General features: G+C 48.6%; 2 protein-coding genes across 2 annotated transcripts in view; both read left to right on the top strand.

Moving 5' to 3' along the window:
• Positions 1-23,308, top strand: part of LOC132571576 (zinc finger protein 420-like) — an 895,908-nt gene that overhangs the window by 137,681 nt on the left and 734,919 nt on the right. The gene's annotated exons all lie outside the window — the stretch shown is intronic.
• Positions 549-2,983, top strand: LOC132570905 (gastrula zinc finger protein XlCGF57.1-like; the record flags this gene model as incomplete). Its single annotated transcript, XM_060237542.1, has 2 exons — positions 549-1,830; positions 2,415-2,983. Coding segments are annotated over 2 exons (1,851 nt in total), but the record flags the coding sequence as incomplete, so codon positions are not given.

The raw sequence follows: 23,308 nt of genomic DNA, 5'->3' as shown, positions 1-23,308 counted from the left end.
TTTAAATATTAATTATTCTTGGGGAAACGTGGATGTGTGGTTCAGATGAGCCAAACTTTCCTCCTATAGTCATGTAGATGCTGTTAGATCTTACTCCCTTTTCAAGTGCTAACAGTTTCTCTCTCTCTATCCCAGCAGAAGATGAGCAGAGGAATGTGGAGGGTGAGGAACTTCATCAGAAAATGCCACATAGAGTTAAAAATGAAAACTTGAACAAAATTGTCAGGAATCAAGGCAAACCTAACATAAAAAAAGGTGGTGGTATGGTTGAGAAATATGATGGAAGAAAGCAGAATGTACATTTTCCAAAGCACAGGATAATGAAGGCAAGGAAATCCATTCAGTGTGGAAAGTATTTCAGAAATACATCACAGCTCCTTGTACACCAAACAATACAGAGAGAGAAGAAACCTTCTGAATTCTCAGAAATGAGTAATAAATTCAGTCAGAGTAGAATCTTTCAGCTGCACCAAAAAGCCCACAGAGAAAAGAGAACTTTTACATGCCCAGAGAGTGGAAAGAGATTAATTAAGACTGGCCATCTTCAACGTCATCAGAGAACCCACACAGGGGAAAAAACTTTTGAATGCTCAGTATGTGGAAAGAGATTCATTCAGAGTAGCGATCTTAAAAAGCATCAGAGAACTCACACAGGGGAGAAACCTTTTGAATGCTCAGTGTGTCGAAAGAAATTCAGTGAGAGTGGTACTCTTCGACATCATCAGAGAACCCACACAGGGGAGAAACCTTTTGAATGCTCAGAGTGTGGAAAGAGATTCAGTGAGAGTGGCAGTCTTCAACTTCATCAGAGAACCCACACAGGGGAGAAACCTTTTGAATGCTCAGAGTGTGGAAAGAGATTCAGTCAGAGTGGCCATCTTCAACGTCATCAGAGAACCCACACAGGGGAGAAACCTTTTGAATGCTCAGAGTGTGGAAAGAGATTCAGTCGGAGTGGCAGTCTTCAACGTCATCAGAGAACCCACACAGGGGAGAAACCTTTTGAATGCTCAGAGTGTGGAAAGAGATTCAGTGAGAGTGGCAGTCTTCAACTTCATCAGAGAACCCACACAGGGGAGAAACATTTTGAATGCTCAGAGTGTGGAAAGAGATTCAGTCGGAGTGGCCATCTTCAGCTTCATCAGAGAACCCACACAGGGGAGAAACCTTTTGAATGCTCAGAGTGTGGAAAGAGATTCATTGAGAGAGGCCATCTTCAACGTCATCAGAGAACCCACACAGGGAAGAAACCTTTAGAATGCTCAGAGTGTGGAAAGAGATTCAGTCAGAGTGGCACTCTTCAACATCATCAGAGAACCAACACAGGTGAGAATCCTTTTGAATGCTCAGAGTGTGGAAAGAAATTCAGTCGGAGTGGCAGTTTTCAACGTCATCAGAGAACCCACACAGGGGAGAAACCTTTTGAATGCTCAGAGTGTGGAAAGAGATTCAGTCAGAGTGGCCATCTTCAATATCATCAGAGAACCCACACAGAGGAGAAACCTTTTGAATGTTCAGAGTGTGGAAAGAGATTCAGTCGGAGTGGCAGTCTTCAGCTTCATCAGAGAACCCACACAGGGGAGAAACCTTTTGAATGCTCAGAGTGTGGAAAGAGATTCAGTCAGAATGGCACTCTTCAACTTCATCAGAGAACCCACACAGGGGAGAAACCTTTTGAATGCTCAGAGTGTGGAAAGAGATTCAGTCAGAGTGGCAATCTTCAATATCATCGTAGAACTCACACAGGGGAGAAACCTTTTGAATGCCCAGAGTGTGGAAAGAGATTCAGTCGGAGCGGCAGTCTTCAACTTCATCAGAGAACCCACACAGGTGGAAAAACCTTCGAATGCTCAGTATGTGGGAAGAGATTCATTCAGAGTAGCGATCTTAAAAAGCATCGGAGAACCCACACAGGGGAGAAACCTTTTGAATGCTCAGTGTGTCGAAAGAAATTCAGTGAGAGTGGCAGTCTTCAATGTCATCAGAGAACCCACACGGGAGAAACCTTTTGAATGCTCACAGTGTCGTAAGAGTTTCAGTCTGAGTGGCAGTCTTCAAAGTCATCAGAGAATCCACACCGGGGGAAAAACTTTTGAATGCTCAGAGTGTGGAAAGAAATTCAGTGAGAGTGGCACTCTTCAACGTCATCAGAGGACCCACACAGGGGAGAAACCTTTTGAATGCTCAGAGTTTGGAAAGAGATTCATTCAGAGTGCCTATCTTCAACATCATCAGAGAACCTACATAGGGGAGAAACCTTTTGAATGCTCAGCATGTGGAAAGAGATTCAGTCGGAGTGGCTATCTTCAACGTCATCAGAGAACCCACACAGGGGAGAAAGCTTTTGAATGCTCAGAGTGTGGGAAGAGATTGTTTCAGAAGCAATTTTCAACAGCATCGAAGAACCCACACAGGGGAGAAACCTTTTGAGTGCTCAGAGTGTGGAAATAGATTCATTGAGAGTAACACTCTTCAAAAGCACCAAAGAACCCACACAGGGGAGAAACCTTTTGAGTGCTCAGAGTGTGGAAAAAGATTCAGTCAGAGTGGTCATCTTCAACATCATAAGAGAACCCACACAGGGGATAAACCTTTTAAATGCTCAGAGTGTGGAAAGAGATTCAGTCAGAGTGACCATCTTCAATGTCATCAGAGAACCCACACAGGGGAGAAACCTTTTGAATACTCAGAGTGTGGAAAAAGATTCACTCGGAGTGGCAGTCTTCAAAGTCATCAGAGAACCCACACAGGGGAGAAACCTTTCGAGTGCTCAGAGTGTGGAAAGAGATTCAGTGAGAGGAGGAATCTTCAACAGCATCAGAGAATACACAGAGGGAATGACCGCACTCCCCGCACTTTGAATTTCCTGATAAGCCATTTGTCTATCACCCTCCGTTACTGCAATGGCAGCTCTCAACCTGTAGGTTCCAAGGAGGGTAGGGGAGCAGGCAATGGGAGAACAGTAATGCATCGGAGAATCTAAACAGGAGAAACATTTCAGTGCCTAGAGTGTGAGAGAAGATTCAGTTAGAGAGGCACTCTTCAACTGCATCGAAGAACCCACACATGGGAGAGGGAACTTTTGAGTCTGCAGATTGTGAAAAGAGATTCAGATTGTGAAAAGAGATTTTCAAAAGCATATATGAACCCATAGAAGGGAGAAACCTTTTGTATTTGGAAAGAGATTCTGTTGCAGAAGCACTCTTCGATGGCAACTGAGAACCCACACAGGGAAGACAAAATTTTAATGTTGGGCTCTTTGAAAGTGATTCAGTCCAAGAAGTTCTCTTCTGCTGTGTCAAGTAACTCACACAAGGGGGATCCATGCAACCTCTTAGCCTGTAAAAAGAGCTTTCCTCCTACATATCTAAATGACAACCACACACCACAAAAAGTATTGAAAAGATGCCAATTGCTGTAAAAGGCTGAAATCTACAAAAGAAACCTTATTCTAATCAGAAAGATTAGAAGTGCTCGGGCAGGGTATAAATCTGCATTCTTTTTCTTCTTTTTGGGTTGTGTCCAGTGTCAGCTTGAGGACCAATAAAGTTTCATTCTAAGCTTAACCTTCCATGTGCAAGCAGACTCTTCAGATAGTGAAAGAGAACTTCCTCAAGCCTTCCATCTAGGTAGAAAGAGGGTGGGCGGAGTTAGTTGCCAGGAAAGGCTAGTTAGAGTCAAGATGCAGAAGGAACTGGGCCCTGACTTGGGTAGCCCGGGCAAGCCTGATCTTGTCATATCTCAGAAGCCAAGCAGGGTGGACTCTGGCAAGGACTTGGATGGGAGATCTCCTTGGAATACCAGCAGTTGGGAAGCAGAGGCAGGCTTTATTTAGCCACCTCCCTGAATATAGACGAGGCACCCAGCAGGGGTCAGTCACCAGAGGTCATCATGGTCTTCAGATGGACACACACACGGACATATGAAAATACAGAAGAAGAAGGAGAGGCATCACTCACTGGTCATAAATATAGCTGAGTCTGGACGAAAGCAGCTGGTAAAACCTAAGCCAGGGGTGTCCAAACTGTGGCTCGGGAGCCACATGTGGCTCTTTCACGCATATTGTGTAGCTCCCAGAGGTCAAGGAGGAACTTAATGCAGGCTTACTCTCAAGTAAGCTTGCTTCACATTGGGATCACAGTCAGCCTCTGAGCACTTCCCGTAGATAGGCAGATATTTCCACCGTGAGTGAAGGGAGGAAGGAGGGGGAAATAGGCAGGCTTGCAAGCGCTTTTCCTCCACCACACAGGTCACCCAGGGACCTAGAGCGGGGAAAGACAGTGCAAGAACTGAGAGAGCCACTGGAAGGAGAGATGGAATTAAAGGGGGCAGTGCTGGGTTCCCCCCTTAGTTTCATAGCTCTTGGAGGAGCTGTATTTACTAAGCTAGGTGTTTGCATTCCGCCTTCTTGCCTGGGAGGGTCAAGGGAAGCGTAGCCTAGTTTTTTGAGAGGGGGATTTGGGTTTACTGGCGCTTCTTTGCATTTGGGCACCTCTGGGGTTACGCCCCTGGCAGGATACAGGCTAGAGAACAGGGGGGCTGGGAAAGACAGGGCACCCAGAGGGAAGATTGGGGGGGGGGGGGCTGCTGGGGATTTGTGCTGCAAGTGGGACACAGTTGCCAACCTCAAGAGAAGTATATTTGAAAAACCAGAACTTTGACAATGTCACTGTGTTTAACATACATCTATTCAAATGGTGATATTAGTAACAAATTTTGCACAAAACCAAATTCCCAAAGCTGAGTCCCTGCACAGCGAACTTCAGAAGAGCGGATGCCATGCTGTGGCTTTCATCAGTATGAAGCAGAATCCTTGTCTGGGCCGGCCCTAGAAGCGCTGCACCCTCGGCAGGCCTGCACCTCATCGCCTGCACAGCAAGGGGGGAGAGACGGAGGCGGGGAGGGCGACAGGAGAGGGGAAGCTGGAGTGAGAGCAGGGAAGGGGGCAGGCGGGCAAGAAAGCCAGCCTAGAGTGGGGAAGGCAGTGCGAGAGCAGGGAAGGCGGCCTGAGAGCGAGAAAGATGGTGTGAGAGCAGGGAAGGCCTCTGCGAGTTACAGGCGGGGGGCTCCCAATTCGGCACCCCCTTGGGCCGGTGCCCTAGGCAAATGCCTAATGCCTCGTGGAAGGTCCGGCCCTGATCCGTGTTCCTTCTAGATGGTTTCTGATGTACTTGAAAAATCCATTCATGTGATATTCCTACAGTATTCATAATCCCATAATATGGGGAAAAGTAAAAGTTGGATCTAGACAGATCCTTATCCACTCAAATGATTGTTATGTTGAAATGAAAGAAAACCACCATCATACTATAGATGGTAGCCAACGGTAGCTCTCCAGATGTTTTCTCCTACAACTCCCATCAGCCCCAGCCAGCGTGCTGATGGCTGGGGTGATGGGAGTTGTAGGCAAAAAACATCTGGAGAGCTATCGTTGGCCACCCTGCTATAGACCATGTCTTAGACTATAGGCAGCACCACAAGAATTGCTCCTGCGTGGATTTGGTGACACCATGTCGCAAAAACATGGATCCAAAACATGGATTCTCATGAATTCATTTGATTTTTTTGCCGAAATGAAATAAAACTGCCAGCACAGCGTAGGGCAGGTGTTAGACCAGAGGTGTAAATCTCACTCGTTATGAGGGCTGGATCCGACATAAAGGAGGCCTTGCTGGGCCGGGCCATGCCAGGGTGGGCCATGCGTGTGCCTATTTCAGATTAGGTGGCAGAGAAAAAGGACACAAACACAATTAATTTAAAAAGCAAAAACAACATGCTTAAAACATTAGCACTCTTTGGTCTTAAAGGTGCTCTCATTGTGTTTCTCCCATGGGATCCAGGGAAGTGGGCAGAGGAAGCTTTGGCTTTTTCCTTCCTTCCCCAGGGACCAGGAAGGGGTGGAGCCTCAGCTAATAGAAGGAAGAGAGGCTTGGCTCAGTAGCTCTGCTGTGCGATTGAGAGAGCCTGGCAAAGCAAGCTCTTCCTTCCACCTTTCCTCCCCAAGTAAGGAGCCTCAGCCACTGCCGAAAATAGAGGGTTTGCTCTCTAGCTCTTGTGCTATTAAGCGAGCCTTGCAAAGCATGCAGAAGGAATCAGAGAGGGAGAAGGAAGCAAATGACAGCAGTTGCTGGGGGGCCTAATAGGAGCCCTCCAGGGGCCTGATTTGGCCTCTGGGCTCATGTTTGACACCCCTGTGTTAGACTACTTTGGCAGGGAGGGCGGGATGTAAATCAAATCAAAGAAATAAATAAAAAGACACCAAAAAAATCATGCATCCACAGATTCGTGGCACCACAACAGACCCAGTCTGGTGTAGCGGTTAAGTGTGCAGACTTTTATCTTGGAGAACCAGGTTTGATTCCCCACTCCTCCACTTGCAGCTGCTGGAATGGCCTTGGGTCAGCCATAGCACTTGCAAGAGTTGCCTTGAAAGGGCAGCTTCTGGGAGAGCTCTCTCAGTCCCACCCACAGGGTGTTGTAGGGAAAGAAGATAAAGGAGATTGTGAGCCCCTCTGAGACTGATTCAGAGAGAAGGGCGGAGTATAAATCTACAGTCTTCAAAAACATGAATCCAAGGCACGGATCCACATGGATCCTCAGGGTTTTTGCTTTGGGTCCCCCCAACATCACCATCAAATTACATATCATGCTTACACCAGAAAAACCAGGAAAAGAGTAAAAGTCGGATCTACACGGATCTTCATGAATTCATATGATTTTTACATTAAAATGAAATCAAACCACTTTAATCCTATTGATCCTGTCTTAGACTATAGGCAGGACCACAAAAATCATGCCTCCACGAATTCGTGGTGCCTCAGCAATGCAAAAACTGGCTTCCAAAGCACGGATCCTCATGAATTCATATGATTTTTATGGTGAAATGAAATCAAACCACCATCATGTTGTAGATCCTCTCTTAGACTATAGGCAGCACCAGAAAAATCATGCCTCCACGAATTTGTGGCTCCACAGCACTGAAAAAACATGTTTCCAAACCACGGATCCTCGTGGATCTTCATGATTTTTGCTTTCGGCCACCCCAAGATAACAAGCCAATCACATATCATGTCCATGGGCATATGTTGCACCACAGAAATTGTGGATCCACAGCTTCGTGGCAGCGCCAGGGACCAAAAACTTGATTTTGGACCGTTGATCCTCATGGATCCACATGATTTCTGCTTCGGATCCCCCCAAACCCTCCATCCAGTCACTTATCATGTCCATGGGCAGCGTTTGCACCACAGAAATCGTGGAGCCAAAGCTTCGTGGCAGCGCCAGGAACCAAAAACTTGCTTTTGGACCACAGATCCTCATGGATCCACGTGATTTTTGCCTTGGATACCCCCAAGCCCTCCATACAGCCACATGTCATGTCCATGGGCAGAGTTTCGACCACAGAAATCATGGCTCCACTGTTTCGTGGCTGCACCAGGGACCAAAATCTTGCTTTTGGACCACGGACCCTCATGGATTCCCATGATTTTTGTGTTGGATCCCCCCAAGCTCACTATGCAATCACATATCATGTCCATGGGCAGAGCATCTACCACAAAAATCATGGCTCCATGGCTTCGTGGCAGCACCATGGAATAAAAACTTGGTATTGGACCACAGATCCTCATGGATCCACATGATTTTTGCGTTGGATTCCACCATGATTCTTGGCAGACCTTGCACCACAGGAATGACAGGTCCATGGCTTTGTGCCGGTACCAAGGAGGCAAAATATGGTTTCCAAGTGCGGATCCTTCTTGATCTTAAAGTTATTTGCGTTTGATCAAGGAAAACTCGACATTATACCACATGTAATATCCATGGTCATAGCTTGCTGAACAACTATCACACATTCACAGTTTTATTGTTCACCATACTCATTATCCATCCAGATGTCACATCTATGCCCAGCGTTTGCAAAATACAAATTGGATTTCTAGTACCTTGTATGCTGTCACAGTGTGCTTACATACTTTGAAATGCTTAATCTTCATGAATTCTGTGACTTTTAATTTTTGAATAGTTGGGCTCATCATGCATGGTTCCCCTGAGGTTTCTTTCACATCACACAGCACGTCCATGACCACAGAATAACCCACGAAAACCTCAGAACACTGCCAAGATGCCAAACACTGCTTCAAATACTTTGAGGCTTGTGCATTATGACATCACACCAATGTCTACAGGATGACCAAACAAAAAAATATCTGTAATGTTTCTACCTTACCACGAACACTACAGTAACATGAGAAATCAAAATCATGTCCATACCTTTCACTGCAAATAACTGCATTCTGAACTATCTGATGCCATCGAGTTGCAAAACTATCCAAGGCAGATATTGTAATGGTCTTATCTTTGACCGCAAAACATCTTGCTCACTAGATAGAGGCCATCAAATTAGAATAATGGAATCATAGAGTTGGGAGGGACCTCCAGGATCATCTAATCCAACCTCCTGCACAATGCAGGAAACTCACAAACACCTCCCCCTAAATTCACAGGATCTTCATTGCTGTCAGATGGCCATTTAGCCTCTGTTTAAACACCTCCAAGGAAGGAGAGCCCACCACCTCCCGAGGAAGCCTGTTCCACTGAGAAATCGCTAACGGTCAGGAAGTTCTTCCTGATGTTGAGCCGAAACCACTTTTGATTCAATCTCAACCAGTTCTGGTTCTGGTCCTACCTTCCGGGGCCACAGAAAACAATTCCACACCATCTTCCATATGACAGCCTTTCAAGTACTTGAAGATGGTGATCCTATCACCTCTCAGCCGCCTCCTCTCCAGGCTAAACATGCCCAGCTCCTTCAACCTTTCTTCATAGGACTTTTAATTAATAATTATGTTCATTAATAATTAAAAGCTGTCATCTCTCTTACATTAATTCAACTGTAAATGGTTTAAGGGGGACAGTTTGTTGTTTAGGGGTGAGTTTGTCTTGTACTCATTAATGTAGGTGCAATCACAACTGTTTATGGTCAACAGATTTTTTAATGTTGTTCAGTCGCACAGTCGAGTCCGACTCTTTCCATGGACACAACATGAGATTGGATGGTGAGCTTGCGATGAGCCAATGCAGATATCATGAAGATCCATGAGAATATGTGCTTCAAAGCCATGTTTTCGCTCCATGATGTTGCCACGATGCCAAGGATGCCAAGGATCCATGATTTCCGGGGTGTAAACTCATGAGGATCTATGGTGCAAAACCAAGTTCTTCTTCCATGGTGCTGCCACGAAGCCGTGGATCCATGATTTTTGTGGTGGAAGCTCTGCCCATGGACATGATATGCGATTGGATGGTGAGGTTGGGGGGATCCAAGGCAAAATTCATGAGGATTCATGAGGATCCGTGGTCCAATACCAAGTTTTTGGTCTCTGGCATTACCATGAAGCTGTGTATCTATGATTTCTGTGGTGCAAACTTTACCCATGGACATGATATGTGATTGGATAGTGAGCTTGGGGTGGCCCAAGGTAAAAATCATGAGGATTCATGAGGATCCGTGGTCCAAAAGCAAGTTTTTGGTCCCTGGCGCTGCCACGAAGCTGTGAATCCACGATTTCTGTGCTGCAAACTCTGTCCATGGGCATGATATGTGACTGGATGGAAAGCTTGGGGGGATCCAAAGCAAAAATCATGTAGATCCATGAGGATCCGTGGTCCAAAAGCAAGTTTTTGCTCTTTGGCGCTTCCACGAAGCCGTGGAGCCACGATTTCTGGGGTGCAAACTCTGCCCATGGACATGATATGTGACTGGATGGTGATCTTGGGGGGATGCAAGGCAAAAATCAGGTGGAACCCTGAGGATCCATGATCCAAACACAAGTTTTTGGTCCCTGGCGCTGCCACGAAGCTGTGGATCCACGATTTCTGTGGTGAAAACTCTGCCCATGGACATGATATGTGACTGTATGGAGGTCTTGGGGGGATCCAAGGAAAAAATCACGTGGATCTATGAGGATCCGTGGTTCATAACCAAGTATTTGATTTCTGCCGCTGCCACGAAACCATGGATCCATGATTTCTGTGGTGGAAACTCTGCCCATGGACATGATATGTGACTGGATGGAGGGCTTGGGGGTTCCGAAGCAGAAATCACATGGATCCATGAGGATCCGTGGTTCATAACCAACTTTTTGATTTCTGGTGCTGCCATGAAACCGTGGATCCATGATTTCTGTGGTGGAAACTCTGCCCATGGACATGACATGTGGCCGTATGGAGGGCTTGGGGGGATCCAAAGCAAAAATCACATGGATCCATGAGGATCCATGGTTCATAACCAAGTTTTTTATTTCTGGCGCTGCCACGAAACCGTGGATCCATGATTTCTGTAGTGGAAACTCTGCCCAAGGACATGATATGTGACTGGATGGAGGGCTTGGGGGGATCCGAAGCAAAAATCACGTGGATCCATGAGGATCCGTGGTCCAAAAGCAAGTTTTTGGTCCCTGGCGCTGGCACGAAGCCGTGGATCCACAATTTCTGTGGTGCAACATCTGCCCATGGACATGATATGTGATTGGCTGGTTATCTTGGGGTGGCCCAAAGCGCCGGGCGCGAAGATCAGGCCAATGGCCCATCCAGTCCAACACTCTTGTGTCACACAGTGGCAAAAAATTTTTATACACACACTGTGGCTAATAGCCACTGATGGACCTGTGCTCCATATTTTTATCTAAACCCCTCTTGAAGGTGGCTATGCTTGTGGCCACCACCACCTCCTGTGGCAGTGAATTCCACATGTTAATCACCCTTTGGGTGAAGAAGTACTTCCTTTTATCCGTTTTAACCTGGCTGCTCAGCAATTTCATCGAATGCCCACGAGTTCTTGTATTGTGAAAAAGGGAGAAAAGTACTTCTTTCTCTACTTTCTCCATCCCATGCATTATCTTGTAAACCTCTATCATGTCACCCCGCAGTCGACGGTTCTCCAAGCTAAAGAGTCCCAAGTGTTTCAACCTTTCTTCATAGGGAAAGTGTTTCAGCCCTTTAATCATTCTAGTTGCCCTTTTCTGGACTTTCTTCAATGCTATAATATCCTTTTTGAGGTGCGGCGACCAGAACTGCACACAGTACTCCAAATGAGACCGCACCATCGATTTATACAAGGGGCATTATACTGGCTGATTTGTTTTCAGTTCCCTTCCTAATAATTCCCAGCATGGCGTTGGCCTTTTTTATTGCAAACGCACACTGTCTTGACATTTTCAGTGAGTTATCTACCACGACGCCAAGATCTCTTGGTCAGTCTCTGCCAGTTCACACCCCATCAACTTGTATTGGTAGCTGGGATTCTTGGCCCCAATGTGCATTACTTTGCACTTGGCCACATTGAACCGCATCTGCCACATTGACGCCCACTCACCCAGCCTCAAAAGATCCCTCTGGAGTTCCTCACAATCCTCTCTGGTTCTTACCACCCTGAACAATTTAGTGTCATCTGCAAACTTGGCCACTTCACTGCTCACTCCCAACTCTAAATCATTTATGAACAAGTTAAAGAGCACGGGACCCAGTACGGAGCCCTGCGGCACCCCACTGCTTACCGTCCTCCACTGCGAAGACTGCCCATTTATACTCACTCTCTGCTTCCTATTACTCAGCCAGTTTTTGATCCACAAGAGGACCTGTCCTTTTACTCCATGACTCTCGAGCTTTCTAAGGAGTCTTTGATGAGGAACTTTATCAAAAGCTTTCTGGAAGTCAAGGTAAACAACATCTATCGGGTCTCCTTTGTCCACATGTTTGTTCACCCCCTCAAAGAAATGTAACAGGTTAGTGAGGCAAGATCTTCCCTTGCAGAACCCATGCTGAGTCTTCCTCAACACCCCGTGTTCATCAATGTGCCTACTCATTCTGTCCTTGATAATGGTTTCTACCAACTTTCCCGGTATTGAAGTCAGACTGACTGGCCTGTAATTTCCCGGATCTCCTCTGGACCCCTTTTTAAAGATGGGGGTGACATTTGCTACCTTCCAGTCCTGTGTCAAGGAACCCACACAAGGAGGATCCATATAACCTCTGAGCCCATAAAAAGAGCTTCCCCCCTATTTCATATGTAAAAGACCACCACAGACCACAAAAAGTATTGATGCCAATTGCTTATAAGGCTCTAATCTGCAGAAGAAACCTTATTCTAATCAGAAAGAAATGTTATAAATGCTTGGGCGGGGTTTTTTGTTGTTCCGTCACACAGTAGAGTCTGACTATTTGCGACCCCACGGACAAAAGCACGCAAGGCCCTCCTGTCTTCCACCATCCTCCAAAGTCTGCTCAAATTCATGTTAGTTACATAAATAATGCTGCCCAGCCATCTCATCCTTTGCCGTCCCTTCTTCTTTTGCCTTCTGTCTTTCCCAGCATCAGGGTTTTCTCCAGGGAGTGCTCCCTTCTCATTTGGTAGCCAAAGTATTTGAGCTTCAGCTTCAGCGCCTAACCTTCCAGGGAACAGTCAGGGTTGGTTTCCCTTAGGACTGACTGATTTGATCTTCTTGCAGTCCAAGGGAATCTCAAGATTCTTCTCCAGCACCACAGCTCAAAAGCATCTATTCTTCTGCGCTCGGCCTTCCTTATGGTCCAGCTCTCAGAGCCATACATTACTGCTGGGAATACCATCGCTTTGACTATACAGACTTTTGTTGGCAGGGTGATGTCTCTGCCTTTTATTATACTGCTCAGGTTCGCCATAGCTGTCCTCCCAAGGAGCAAACGTCTTTTAATTTCATGGCTACAGTCACCATCTGCAGTGATCTTGGATCCCAGAAATGTGAAGTCTGTCACTACTTCCATGTCTTCCCCTTCTATTTGCCAAGGTGTGATGGGGCCGGATGCCATGATCTTAGTTTTTTTGACGTTGAGCTTCAAGCCTACTTTTGTGCTCTCCTCTTTCACCCTCAAGAGGTTCTTTAGGTCCTCATCGCTTTCTGCCATTACAGTGGTGTCATCTAAATATCTGAGGTTGTTGATGTTTTTACTGGCAATCTTAATTTTGGCTTGTGCTTTATTCAGGCCAGCATTCCGCATGATGTACTCTGCATATAAATTAGATAAGCAGGGTGACAATATGCATCCTTGTCGAACCCCCTTTCCTATTCTAAACCAATCAGTTGCTCCATATCCCGTTCTGACAGTTGTTTCTCGATCCTTATATAGGTTTCTCAGGAGACGTGTGAGGTGGTCTGGTGCTCCCATCTCTTTAAGGACTTGCCACACATCTGCATTGTTTTTTCCTTCTTCTTTTAGGGAAAAGGTTGTGTCCAATGTCAGCTTGGGGACCAACAAAGTTTTATTCTGAGTAGAAGCTTCGTTGTGGAAGCACACTTCTTCAGAGACAGGGAAAGAGAACTTCCTCAAGCCCCCTGCCATCTAGGAAGAAAGAGGGTGGGAGGAGGGTTAGTTGCCAGGCAGGGCCAGTTAGAGTCACGATGCAGAAGGAACTGGGCCCTGACTGGGAGAGACCAGGCAAGGCTGATCTTGTCAGATCTCAGAAGCCGGGCAGGGTGGACTCTGGCAAGGGCTTGGATGGGAGGTCTCCTTGGAATACCAGCAGTGGGGAAGCAGAGGCAGGCTTTATTTAGCTACCTCCCTGAATATCCTCCAGGCCTCCAGCAGGGGTCAGTCACCAGAGGTCGTCATGGCCTTCAGATGCACACACACGAAAATACAAAAGAAGAAGATGATGCATCAGTCACTGGTCATAAGTACAGCTGAGACTGGACTAAAGCAGCTGGTAAAACCTAAACCAGGGTTGTCCAAACTGGCTTGAGCCACATGTGGCTCTTTCACGCATATTGTGCAGCTCCTGGAGGTCAAGGAGGACCTTAATGCAGGCTTACTCTCAAGTAAGCTTACTTAGCACTGGGGCCACAGTTGGCCTCTGAGCACTGAGACAGGCAGATATTTAACTGAGAGTGAAGGGGGAAATAAAGGGGAAATAGGCAGGCTTGCAAGCGCTTCACCACACAGGTCACCCAGGGGCCTAGAGCGGGAAAGCCACTGCAAGAGCTGAGAGATCCCCTGGAAGGTGGGATGGAAGTAAAGGGGGCAGGGGCGGGTTCCCCCCATAGTTTCATAGCTCTTGGAGGAGCTGCATTTCCTAACCTAAGCGTCATGGCAAAGAGATACATAATGATGCAGAGGGAGATGAGAGATTTATATGGTGCCTGTTGTGGGGGGAAAAAATAGAATTGAGGTTTGGGTCCAACATCAAACCATCAGAGTCATATTTATTTGCTGTTGACCTGTTGCAGTAAAAAGGCCGAGACCATGAAGCATTTTTTCTTTTTGCTTGACCAAACGGCCGGGAAGCTCATTTCCACTCACCCCCCCCCCACACACACACTATCACACACACAGTCTGGGCCCCACACCAGCAGGCAGGAGGGGGAGGCATTGACACAGAGAAAAAATTGCAATTCACAGAAAATGGCCTTAGAATCATAGAGACCTCCAGGGTCATCTAGTCCAACCCCCTCCAGAAATACCTCCCTCTAAATTCACAGGATCTTCATCGTTGTCAGATGGCCATCTAGCCTCTGTTTAAAAACCTCCAAGGAAGGAGAGCCCACCACCTCCTGAGAAAGCCTGTTCCACTGAGGAACCTCTCTAACGGTCAGGAAGTTCTTCCTAATGTTGAACTGGAAACTCTTTTGATTTAATTTCAACCCATTGGTTCTGGTCCTACCTTCTCGGGCCACAGAAAACAATTCCATGCCATCCTCTATATTGCAGCCCTTCAAGTACTTGAAGATGGTGATCATATTACCTCTCAGCCGCCTCCTCTCCAGGCTAAACATGCCCAGCTCCTTCAACCTTTCTTCATAGGACTTGGTCTCCAGACCCCTCACCATCTTTGTTGTCCTCCTCTGGATCTGTTCCAGCTTCCCTATATCCTTCTTAAAATGTGGTGCCCAAAACTGAACACAATATTCCAGGTGAGGTCTTACCAGAGTTAGAATAAAGCGATACCATCACTTCATGTGATCTGGACATGATACTTCTGCTGATACAGCCCAAAATTGCATTTGCCTTTTTAGCTGCCGCATCACACTGTTGGCTCATGTTCAGCATACGGTCCAGCATATCATCCACCTCACTGCTCCAAAGTGCCTAATAGAGAAAGGAAGAGAGCATCCTTCTCTTGAGTGTCTGAACAGATTACAGGAAGGACAGGTTCTCAGAGCCAAGCAAGCTGGAACAGCAAGCAAACAAATGGTGGCCAGCATAAATTGTTTTTACACTATACCAATAAAAGTAAACATTCTTCTAAGCACATCCTCTACGCCAGGGGTGGGGATGTCAGCATCTAAAAATGCCGCATATAAGCCGTATACAGCCCTCGAGGTCACTTGATGTGGCCCTCGGGGATTGCTGGGCGAAACCGAGCTATGTGGCAGCCTCCCTGGGGCCTGGCTGGCTGGCCAGAATTGCTGCAGGGCCTGGAAAAGTTATCGTCGCAGTTCAGTTTGCACTTGATTATTCCAGAGGGTGTGGCCTAATACGCTAATGAGTGTGTGACCTAATATGCTAGTATTAGGGAATGTGGTCTAATATGCTACCGAGTTCTTGAATCAGTATCAGAAATAAATTGCTTCATATTTAAACACTTGAATATAGATTACTAATCGTGTGAGCCTGGACCAGGTTCAGCCCCGTAGGCCCCCCCCCCGGGGAAATGTGAAGTTTACACTCCCCCCCCCCCCCCAAGAATGATATTCATGGCAACGCCTCTGTTTGCTCCATGGGTTAACCCTAAAAAATAGTTTTGGTCTGCCCTTTTGTGTTTTATACACGGCTGTTGAAAACACTGATCGTAGGAGAAAGATATGGCCAAACACTACTTGAGCCTGCTTCGGCGGGCAAAGCGGGATATAAATCCAATAAACCTTTAAACCTTTACTTTTAGAGGAAGGTTTTGAAGCCAGAGCCATCTTTTAAGTCCAACCAAGTTTAATTCTGGGTAGAATCTTCTGTGTACGCGCACACTTCCTCAGATACAGGGAAGCAGAACTACCTCAACCATTGCATATAGCTAGAGGGGGGGCAGTGTTGGTAACCAGGAAGGGCTAGTTAGAGTCAAGAAGGTGCGTGAAGTAACTGGTTATCAGTATAGCTGAGATTGGATTAAAGCGCTTAAGAACTAAAGCAACAGGAGGAGATGATTTTTCCACCGGAGAAGCTGAAAGGCACAACTCTTGCAAAGGACACGAGGTCTTTCCGTTCCAGATTTTCGCATCCCTCATAGAGGATGCTGCCACCATAAAGCCGACCCCCTGCCCCCTTCTCAAAGCCTCCTTCGGAACCATGTCGTGGCAGACCAGGCCCAGAGCCCTGGGCAAAGACGCCCCCCTCCTCAGCCATTCCGGTTTGTATCATTCTGGGCAGGAGCTTTCCTGAATCCACAGCTGTACCCAGGATCCAACTGGGCTGGTCTTCAAGGTGCCGCTGGACTTTTGGTTCTGCTGCTGCTCCGGCCCAACCGTGCATCGAATGGCGTTGCTCTCTCAGCCGAATCTACCGCAGGGCTTCATTCCTTGGCCCGCATCATTGCCTGCCCCCCCCCAACCCCACTGTGTTCTCTGAGCTCTGCTGACCCCCACCCACAAGTAAAGGAGGGGCTGCCCCTGGGGGAAGCTGGGGGAGTTTGCATTCCTCCTCCTTTCCTGTGGGGGGGGGGGGGGGAGGCAAGGAAGCCCAGCCTGGCTTGGGGGAGGGAGGGAGTCCTGTTCGCAGCCCCTTTTTGCTGGCGCTTTTGTGGGAGGATCACGCGCTTGGCACACCACCCTGATACCCCCTACTCCACAAAGCGTGAAGACACAAAGAGCGCAGGCTTCTCACACTCGGGTTCAACCACATCCCGGTTTCCCCGGGACAAATCTATCCCTGGCAACTACTAGCTTGTATTAATTTTTGTAGACTATGCAAACGCGACTTCCTTGTGCTGTGCAGGTGCTTCCTGTTATGCTTTAAGCTTGAGCAACTTCGGCGTAACTTCAGCATGTATTAATAACGGAGACTTGCACAGAAGGCAAGTTCTTCTTCCCAGTACACGTGTCGAGTGATCATTCCCACATAGGTGGAGGGGAGGGGGGCAGGGCTGGGTTTGTGCCTTGGAGATATATGAATCTATGAAGCTGCCTTCTACTGAATCAGAGCCCCCCCTCGGTCCACCCAAGTCAGTCTTGTCTACTCAGACCGGCAGCGGCTCTCCAGGGTCTCAAACTGAAGTTCTTCACGCCTACTTGCCTGGCCCCTTTTTAGTTGGAGATGCCGGGGATTGAACCTGGGACCTTCTGCTTACCAAGCAGATGCTCTACCACTGAGCCACCATCCTTCCCCGAGGGGAGGCGGGGCTCTGGAAAAGGTAGGGGGTGGCTGGCGGGGTCAGGAAGATTGGGGGAGCTGCCATGGGGTTTCTACCAGTATTTGAGGCAGGATTGCCAGTCTCCAGGTAGGGCCTGGAGATCTTCTCGAACAACATTGCTTATTTCCAGAGATCAGCTCCCCTGTAGGAAAGGGTGAATGCAGAGGGCAGCGGGGAAGGGGGGGGGGGCTCTGTGGAATCAAAGCCAAAGCCCCCCACGCCATCTCCAAACATTTCAAACCTGCAGTTGGCAACCCTTGCAGAGGGAGGAGGTCTTCAGAAGGGCCCTGAGAACAGGTGGAGGTGAACAGTTCAGGTTTGTGAACTCCCTGGAGGAAGGTCTGAGTTCTCCTTCGGCCAGCCTTCCCTCTAGGACTGGTCTACCTTGCAGGGTGGGTGGGTGGTGGAGAGAAGGGGGAAGGGCACAGTGGAGCTCCTGGAAGACGACGGGGGGGGGGGAGTGGAAAGGGCTGACTCTGAGTTGGGGATTTTCCGAGGGGGGCAGGGTCCTGCAGGAAATACAATGCCCTAGAGACACCTCCCCCCTCTAAAACAGCCATTTCCTGCAAGGGAGCTGATCTCTGTAGCCTGGGGATAAATTGCAATCTGGAGAGATCTCCAGGCCCCGCCTGGAGGTGGCCAGCCTAGCAGAGACCCTGAGGGAGCAGGACCCCCCTTCCTCCAGCCTGGGGTCCCTGGGCAGGGATAATGGGGAAGGGGGCTTAACCTTCACCCCCCATCAACTCTGCACCATCGCCTGCCTGACCCCAAAGTGGCCGTCAACATCTCCCTGGTCATGCAAAGAAGGGCCAGGAGGCCCCCCAAGGTTTTCTCTCCAGGGGAGCAACAGAAATGCCCAGTGGTCTGTTTAAAGAACAGCCTGATCTCGCCCCCCCCCCTTGAGTTTTAGGGTCCTTATTCTAGGAGAGAGAAGACTGTGGGGGGGGGGAGAACCAGCTGCAACCCCCTTTTTCTGAGCTGGCTGAACAGCGCGGGAGGAGTGCAGCCCCCTGCAGCAGAGTTACTCCCGAGCAGCCCCATTGAGCAGCACAAGGCGTGGCTGGCGGCTGAAGCTCCTCCAGGACACGTTTCTCCTTCCTCTGCAGCACGAAAGGGTTAAAACCGCGGAGCTGCTTGCTAGAGAGGCCGAGCAAGGAGGTGGGGGCAGGAGAGGAAAAGCGCTTTTCCTGGGGAGGGGTTTGCTTTTGCAGAACTCAGGAGAACTGGGGTGGGGCTTGCAGAGAAGCTGCAGCAGGAGGGAAAAGGCCTGCAACAGCCGGATTCCGGGAAAGTTTACTTGGAAGTAAGTCTTGGAGGAGGAGGGGGGGGGGGATGAACGTTTAGGTTCTGGAGGGGAGGAAGGCGGGGATCATGCCAATCCGTGGCTGTCCTTAGTCATCCAGCTCCCTCCCGTGCTACCATTTTCTCCCCGGGAAGTTCCGGGAACTCATCTCTGTCTGCTGGAGGTGGGTTCTAATTCTGGGAGAACTTCAGGCCCCACCTGGAGGATGCACACAGAAACAGCTGAAGCCACCGCAATCAACTACTGTGAATGCATCACTAACACATTTTGCTACAGTTCCAAATAGTATTTCTTATGTTCAGTGTTCAATAAATCGGTCCCCGTCTCTTTCATGCATATATCCGTTTCACAGTTCACAGCATACAGTGCCCGAAATGTCTCTTAAAGTGCAAACATTTTCTCAGCCTCTCATAACAGCAAGCAAAGAGTTCTTGGGCTGATCCAGTATTTCTTGAATAAAGTGCTTGCAAAAAGTAGTTTCACGTGTGGATTTCAGTGCAAAGTGGGGGCCTTCTGAGAATGGCCTGGATCAATCTCTCATGACTTACTTTGGAACTTACAAGATAATGCATGGGATGGAGAAAGCAGAGAAAGAAGTACTTTTCTCCCTTTCTCACAATACAAGAACTCGTGGGCATTCAATGAAATTGCTGAGCAGACAGGTTGAAACAGATAAAAGGAAGTACTTCGTCACGCAAAGGGTGATTAACATGTGGAATTCACTGCCACAGGAGGTGGTGGCGGCCACAAGCATAGCCACCTTCAAGAGGGGGTTAGATGAAAATAGGGAGCAGAGATTCATCAGTGGCTATTAGCCACAGTGTGTATGTGTGTGTGTGTGTGTATATATATATACACACACACACACACACACACATACAGAGAAGCAGCAGCTATATATATTTGGCCGCTGTGTGACACAGAATGTTGGATTGGATGGGCCATTGGCCTGATCTAACATGGCTTCTCTTATGTTCTTATGTAGTAAACTTTCTTGCTTATTTATCCAAGGTAGTTGATTGATTACTTTGGCTTCAGCCCCCTAGAGGTTGGTTACTCTGTTAGGCAGCGGTTTTGTTCAGCTTTGTAAGCGGAGTTTGTCAGGGATAAGCGATAATCAGTGTAAGAAAAGTTAACTGTATGAAACTGATATTTTCTTGCTGCAAACCAACAACCCAATCAGGCCTTTTGGGAAGTGGGGTGAGTTAAGAAAGGGGTGTGGGCTGGGGGAAGGGAAGTCCAGCCTGCACCGGAATCCGCTGCAGCCCCATCCTAAGCCCCTGATGTGGGGCTAGTGTAGGACTGCAGCTGCCAGTCAGTGCCCAAGGCCCCCCAGCAGAGGAAAGGATAATTTTAAATGCCTCCATTGCCAAGCTGAAGAGTGCCTAGCAACCCCATTGGTGCTCATGCAAACACCACCCACTCCCACCAATCAGAGCATTAGGCGACTCCCCTTACAGGCAGAGGGGGTGGAGCTTGCTGATGTGGCCACACCCCCAATTGATACAAGGCCTGGAGGAACAAAGGCCACACAAGAATCCACCCCTGTGAGGAACATGGCATGTAAAGTGGGCTAATAAGTGGGCACCCAGGGAGGAACATGGCATGTAAAGTGGGCTGCTAAGTGGGCACCCAGGGAGAGAACACGCCTGCTCCAAACGCATCGCCCTGCCCCATCCCTCCATGGCTCACTTGGCAGAGGCAGATGTGACACGATGCCAGATTCCCCCTCCTGCACTGGGGTTGGGGTGGGAGGACGGGCGTCCCTTTGCCAGGCGAGAGAGGCACAGACCCCCAGGCAGCACAACAGGGAGGAACACCAGGGCACAGTCCCAGGAGGGGAGGGTTCAGATCTCGTCAAGGGAGATGCCAACAAGGCTATGAAGCCTGCCTTTGGGGGGCCCAGTAAGGAATCCCAGATGGGTTCACATGTATGAATCATTCATGCTGATTGGCTTCTCGCAATGGCAGGTATTTTGGCTGACCCTCCCCCCAACTACCATCTCCACCACTGAGATAATTAGTAGCCATGCAGAGGTCTTCAGAGTCTTGGCATAGGCTTTATTCCAAATAGTCTGGACTCTGGAAAATGGCCCTTTCAGGGTGAGTGGGAATACGGGGCCGGGAGAGAACTGTGATAATTCTCTGAATGAAGGACTTCTGTTTTATTTCCCACTTCTCTTGGGGAATGGAGGTTGTATTTATATGTGCATCTATGTGTCTGCAGGTTTGTGTGTATCTTCCTTTTGACACACTCCTGTCTGTCTCTCTCCATCCCCTCAGGGAGAAGCCTCCCTTCAGAGCCAAATTATTAAAGGCAGCTTTTCACAGACAGAGGTGACCTAAGAGAAGGGGAAGGAGATGGAAGAGCAGGACCCAGAAGGACCTGGGGCTGGCAAGAGAGCAAGGAAGAGTCCCCATCCCATCCCACCTGGAAGTGGTGCTGAATTCTGGGAAAGAGCTGTGCCAGAGGTCCTGTCTAAAGACACCACGACCTCAGATGTACTCTGCCAACACTTCCGGCAGTTCCGCTACCATGAGGCCGAGGGGCCCCGAGAGGTTTGCAGCCGGCTCCATGGACTTTGCAGCCAGTGGCTGGAGCCGGAGAGGCACACCAAGAAGCAGATCCTGGACCTGGTGATCCTGGAGCAGTTCCTGACTCTCCTGCCCCAGGAAATGCAGGGCTGGGTGAGAGGATGTGGGCCGGAGACCAGTTCCCAGGCGGTGGCCCTGGCCGAAGGTTTCCTCCTGAGTCAGGCAGAGGAGAAGAGGCAGGCAGAACAGGTGAGGGGATTCTCTCTGTATGTCTAATTCAAGCAACTAAATCTGACCTTATCTTAAAAGTTTCCTTGCCAGATAATTGCCCAGAGCTGCTTCTGCTAGAGAATTTCTGACCCCTGCAGATAACTCACCAGCTCTGCTGAGAGAAGGGTGCAGAGTCTGGGAGTGGGGCAGGATACCTTCCTTGGTCTCTTTTCCATTCCATCTCCTACCCCTCTCCCTGGGTGCTGTTTCAGATGCGGGGACCACCTTTGGAGATGGAAGCTGCAATCCCCGAGGCAGAAGGAGCTTCCTTCGATCAGGGGCAGAGGGTGCCGGTGGTGGAGCGTGCCCAAGATGCCCTCTCCTGTGGTAAGGACTCCTTGTGCCTGGGTGTGATTGGGGCAGCCTGTGAATGTGGTGGGTAGAGAGTTCAGGTCAGAGGGTGGGGGAGGGGGGGATACGTATTTCTACAGACAACACAAGAGTTCATTGGTGGCACTCAATGTCCACAAATTGTTGTGCCTCTAAAAGGAGATTAGAAAAATTCCTGGAGGTCAGTGTCTCTCATTATATTAAAAAAAATGCACATCTCACCTTTTTTCCATCAGAGTCTCAACTTGCCAAGGTGGGGTGGGGGGTAGATCACCCTCAGCAGAGCTCTTCAGCCTGGTAAATAAAGGGAACCTCCACCTTCTGGGGCAGCCAAACTCTGAAAACGTGTCCCTGGGGGCAAATACCAATGGGGAACTGTGGCTTCTGTGCTTGTGCTTGAAGGGTCACCTGGGGGGCTGCTGTGGGCAGCAGGGGGTGGAGGAGGGTTAGCAGGTGATGGCCCAGCACTGCCAGGGATTTGGAGAGGGTCTTGGGGTGGGACTTGGGATAGATGTGATGCCATGTTTAAGTTGCATCTGGCTGAAAATCTGGTTGTGAACTTAGCATGCCCAGAGACACTCTGAAAACTCATTCTTATTTCCTTCAACTCTCCAGAACTGCTTGATTCACATCTGGTACATTGTGACGGTGAAGTTTCATGCTACGGCTTTTCCACCAACCCCTTTCCCTCTCCATAGAGCAGAGGTGGCCAATGGTAGCTCTCCAGATGTTTTTTTGCCTACAACTCCAATCAGCCCCAGCCAGCATGGCCAATAGCTGGGGCAGATGGGAATTGTAGGAAGAAACATCTGGAGAGCTACCGTTGGCCACCCCTGCCACAGAGGAAACCCAAGTCTCACAGAATTCTGAAAAATATGGTGCCCAAAACAGAACACAGTACTCCAGGTGAGGTCTTACCAGAGTAGAGTAAAGCGATACCATCACTTCACGTGATCTGGACATGATACTTCTGCTGATACAGCCCAAAATTGCATTTGCCTTTTTAGCCGCCGCATCACACTGTTGACTCATGTTCAGCATATGGTCCAGCATATCATCCACCTCACTGCTCCAAAGTGCCTAATAGAGAAAGGAAGAGAGCATCCTTCTCTTGAGTGTCTGAACAGATTAAAGGAAGGACAGGTTCTCAGAGCCACGAAGGATGTTATAAATATCCATACGGCCCTTGGCCGAAAAAAGGTTCCCCAGGTTTTGTTTTTTTAAGACATGTTTTATTACTTTCTATACCGGTAAAACTAAGCATTCGTCTAAGCACATCCTCTACGCCAGGGGTGGGGAACCTCCGTCCCAAGGGCCGTATACGGCCCTCGAGGTCACTTAGTGTGGACCTCGGGGATTGCTGGGCCAAACCGAGCCATGTGGCAGCCTCCCTGGGGCCTGGCTGGCCAGCCAGAATTGCTGCAGGGCCTGGAAAAGTTATTGTCACCGTTCAGTTTGCACTTGATTATCCCAGATGGTGTGGCCTAATACGCTGAGTG

Source organism: Heteronotia binoei, chromosome 5 (genome assembly GCF_032191835.1).
Source record: "Heteronotia binoei isolate CCM8104 ecotype False Entrance Well chromosome 5, APGP_CSIRO_Hbin_v1, whole genome shotgun sequence".
Lineage (NCBI taxonomy): Eukaryota > Metazoa > Chordata > Lepidosauria > Squamata > Gekkonidae > Heteronotia > Heteronotia binoei.
This window is presented reverse-complemented; position numbering and strand designations above follow the sequence as displayed.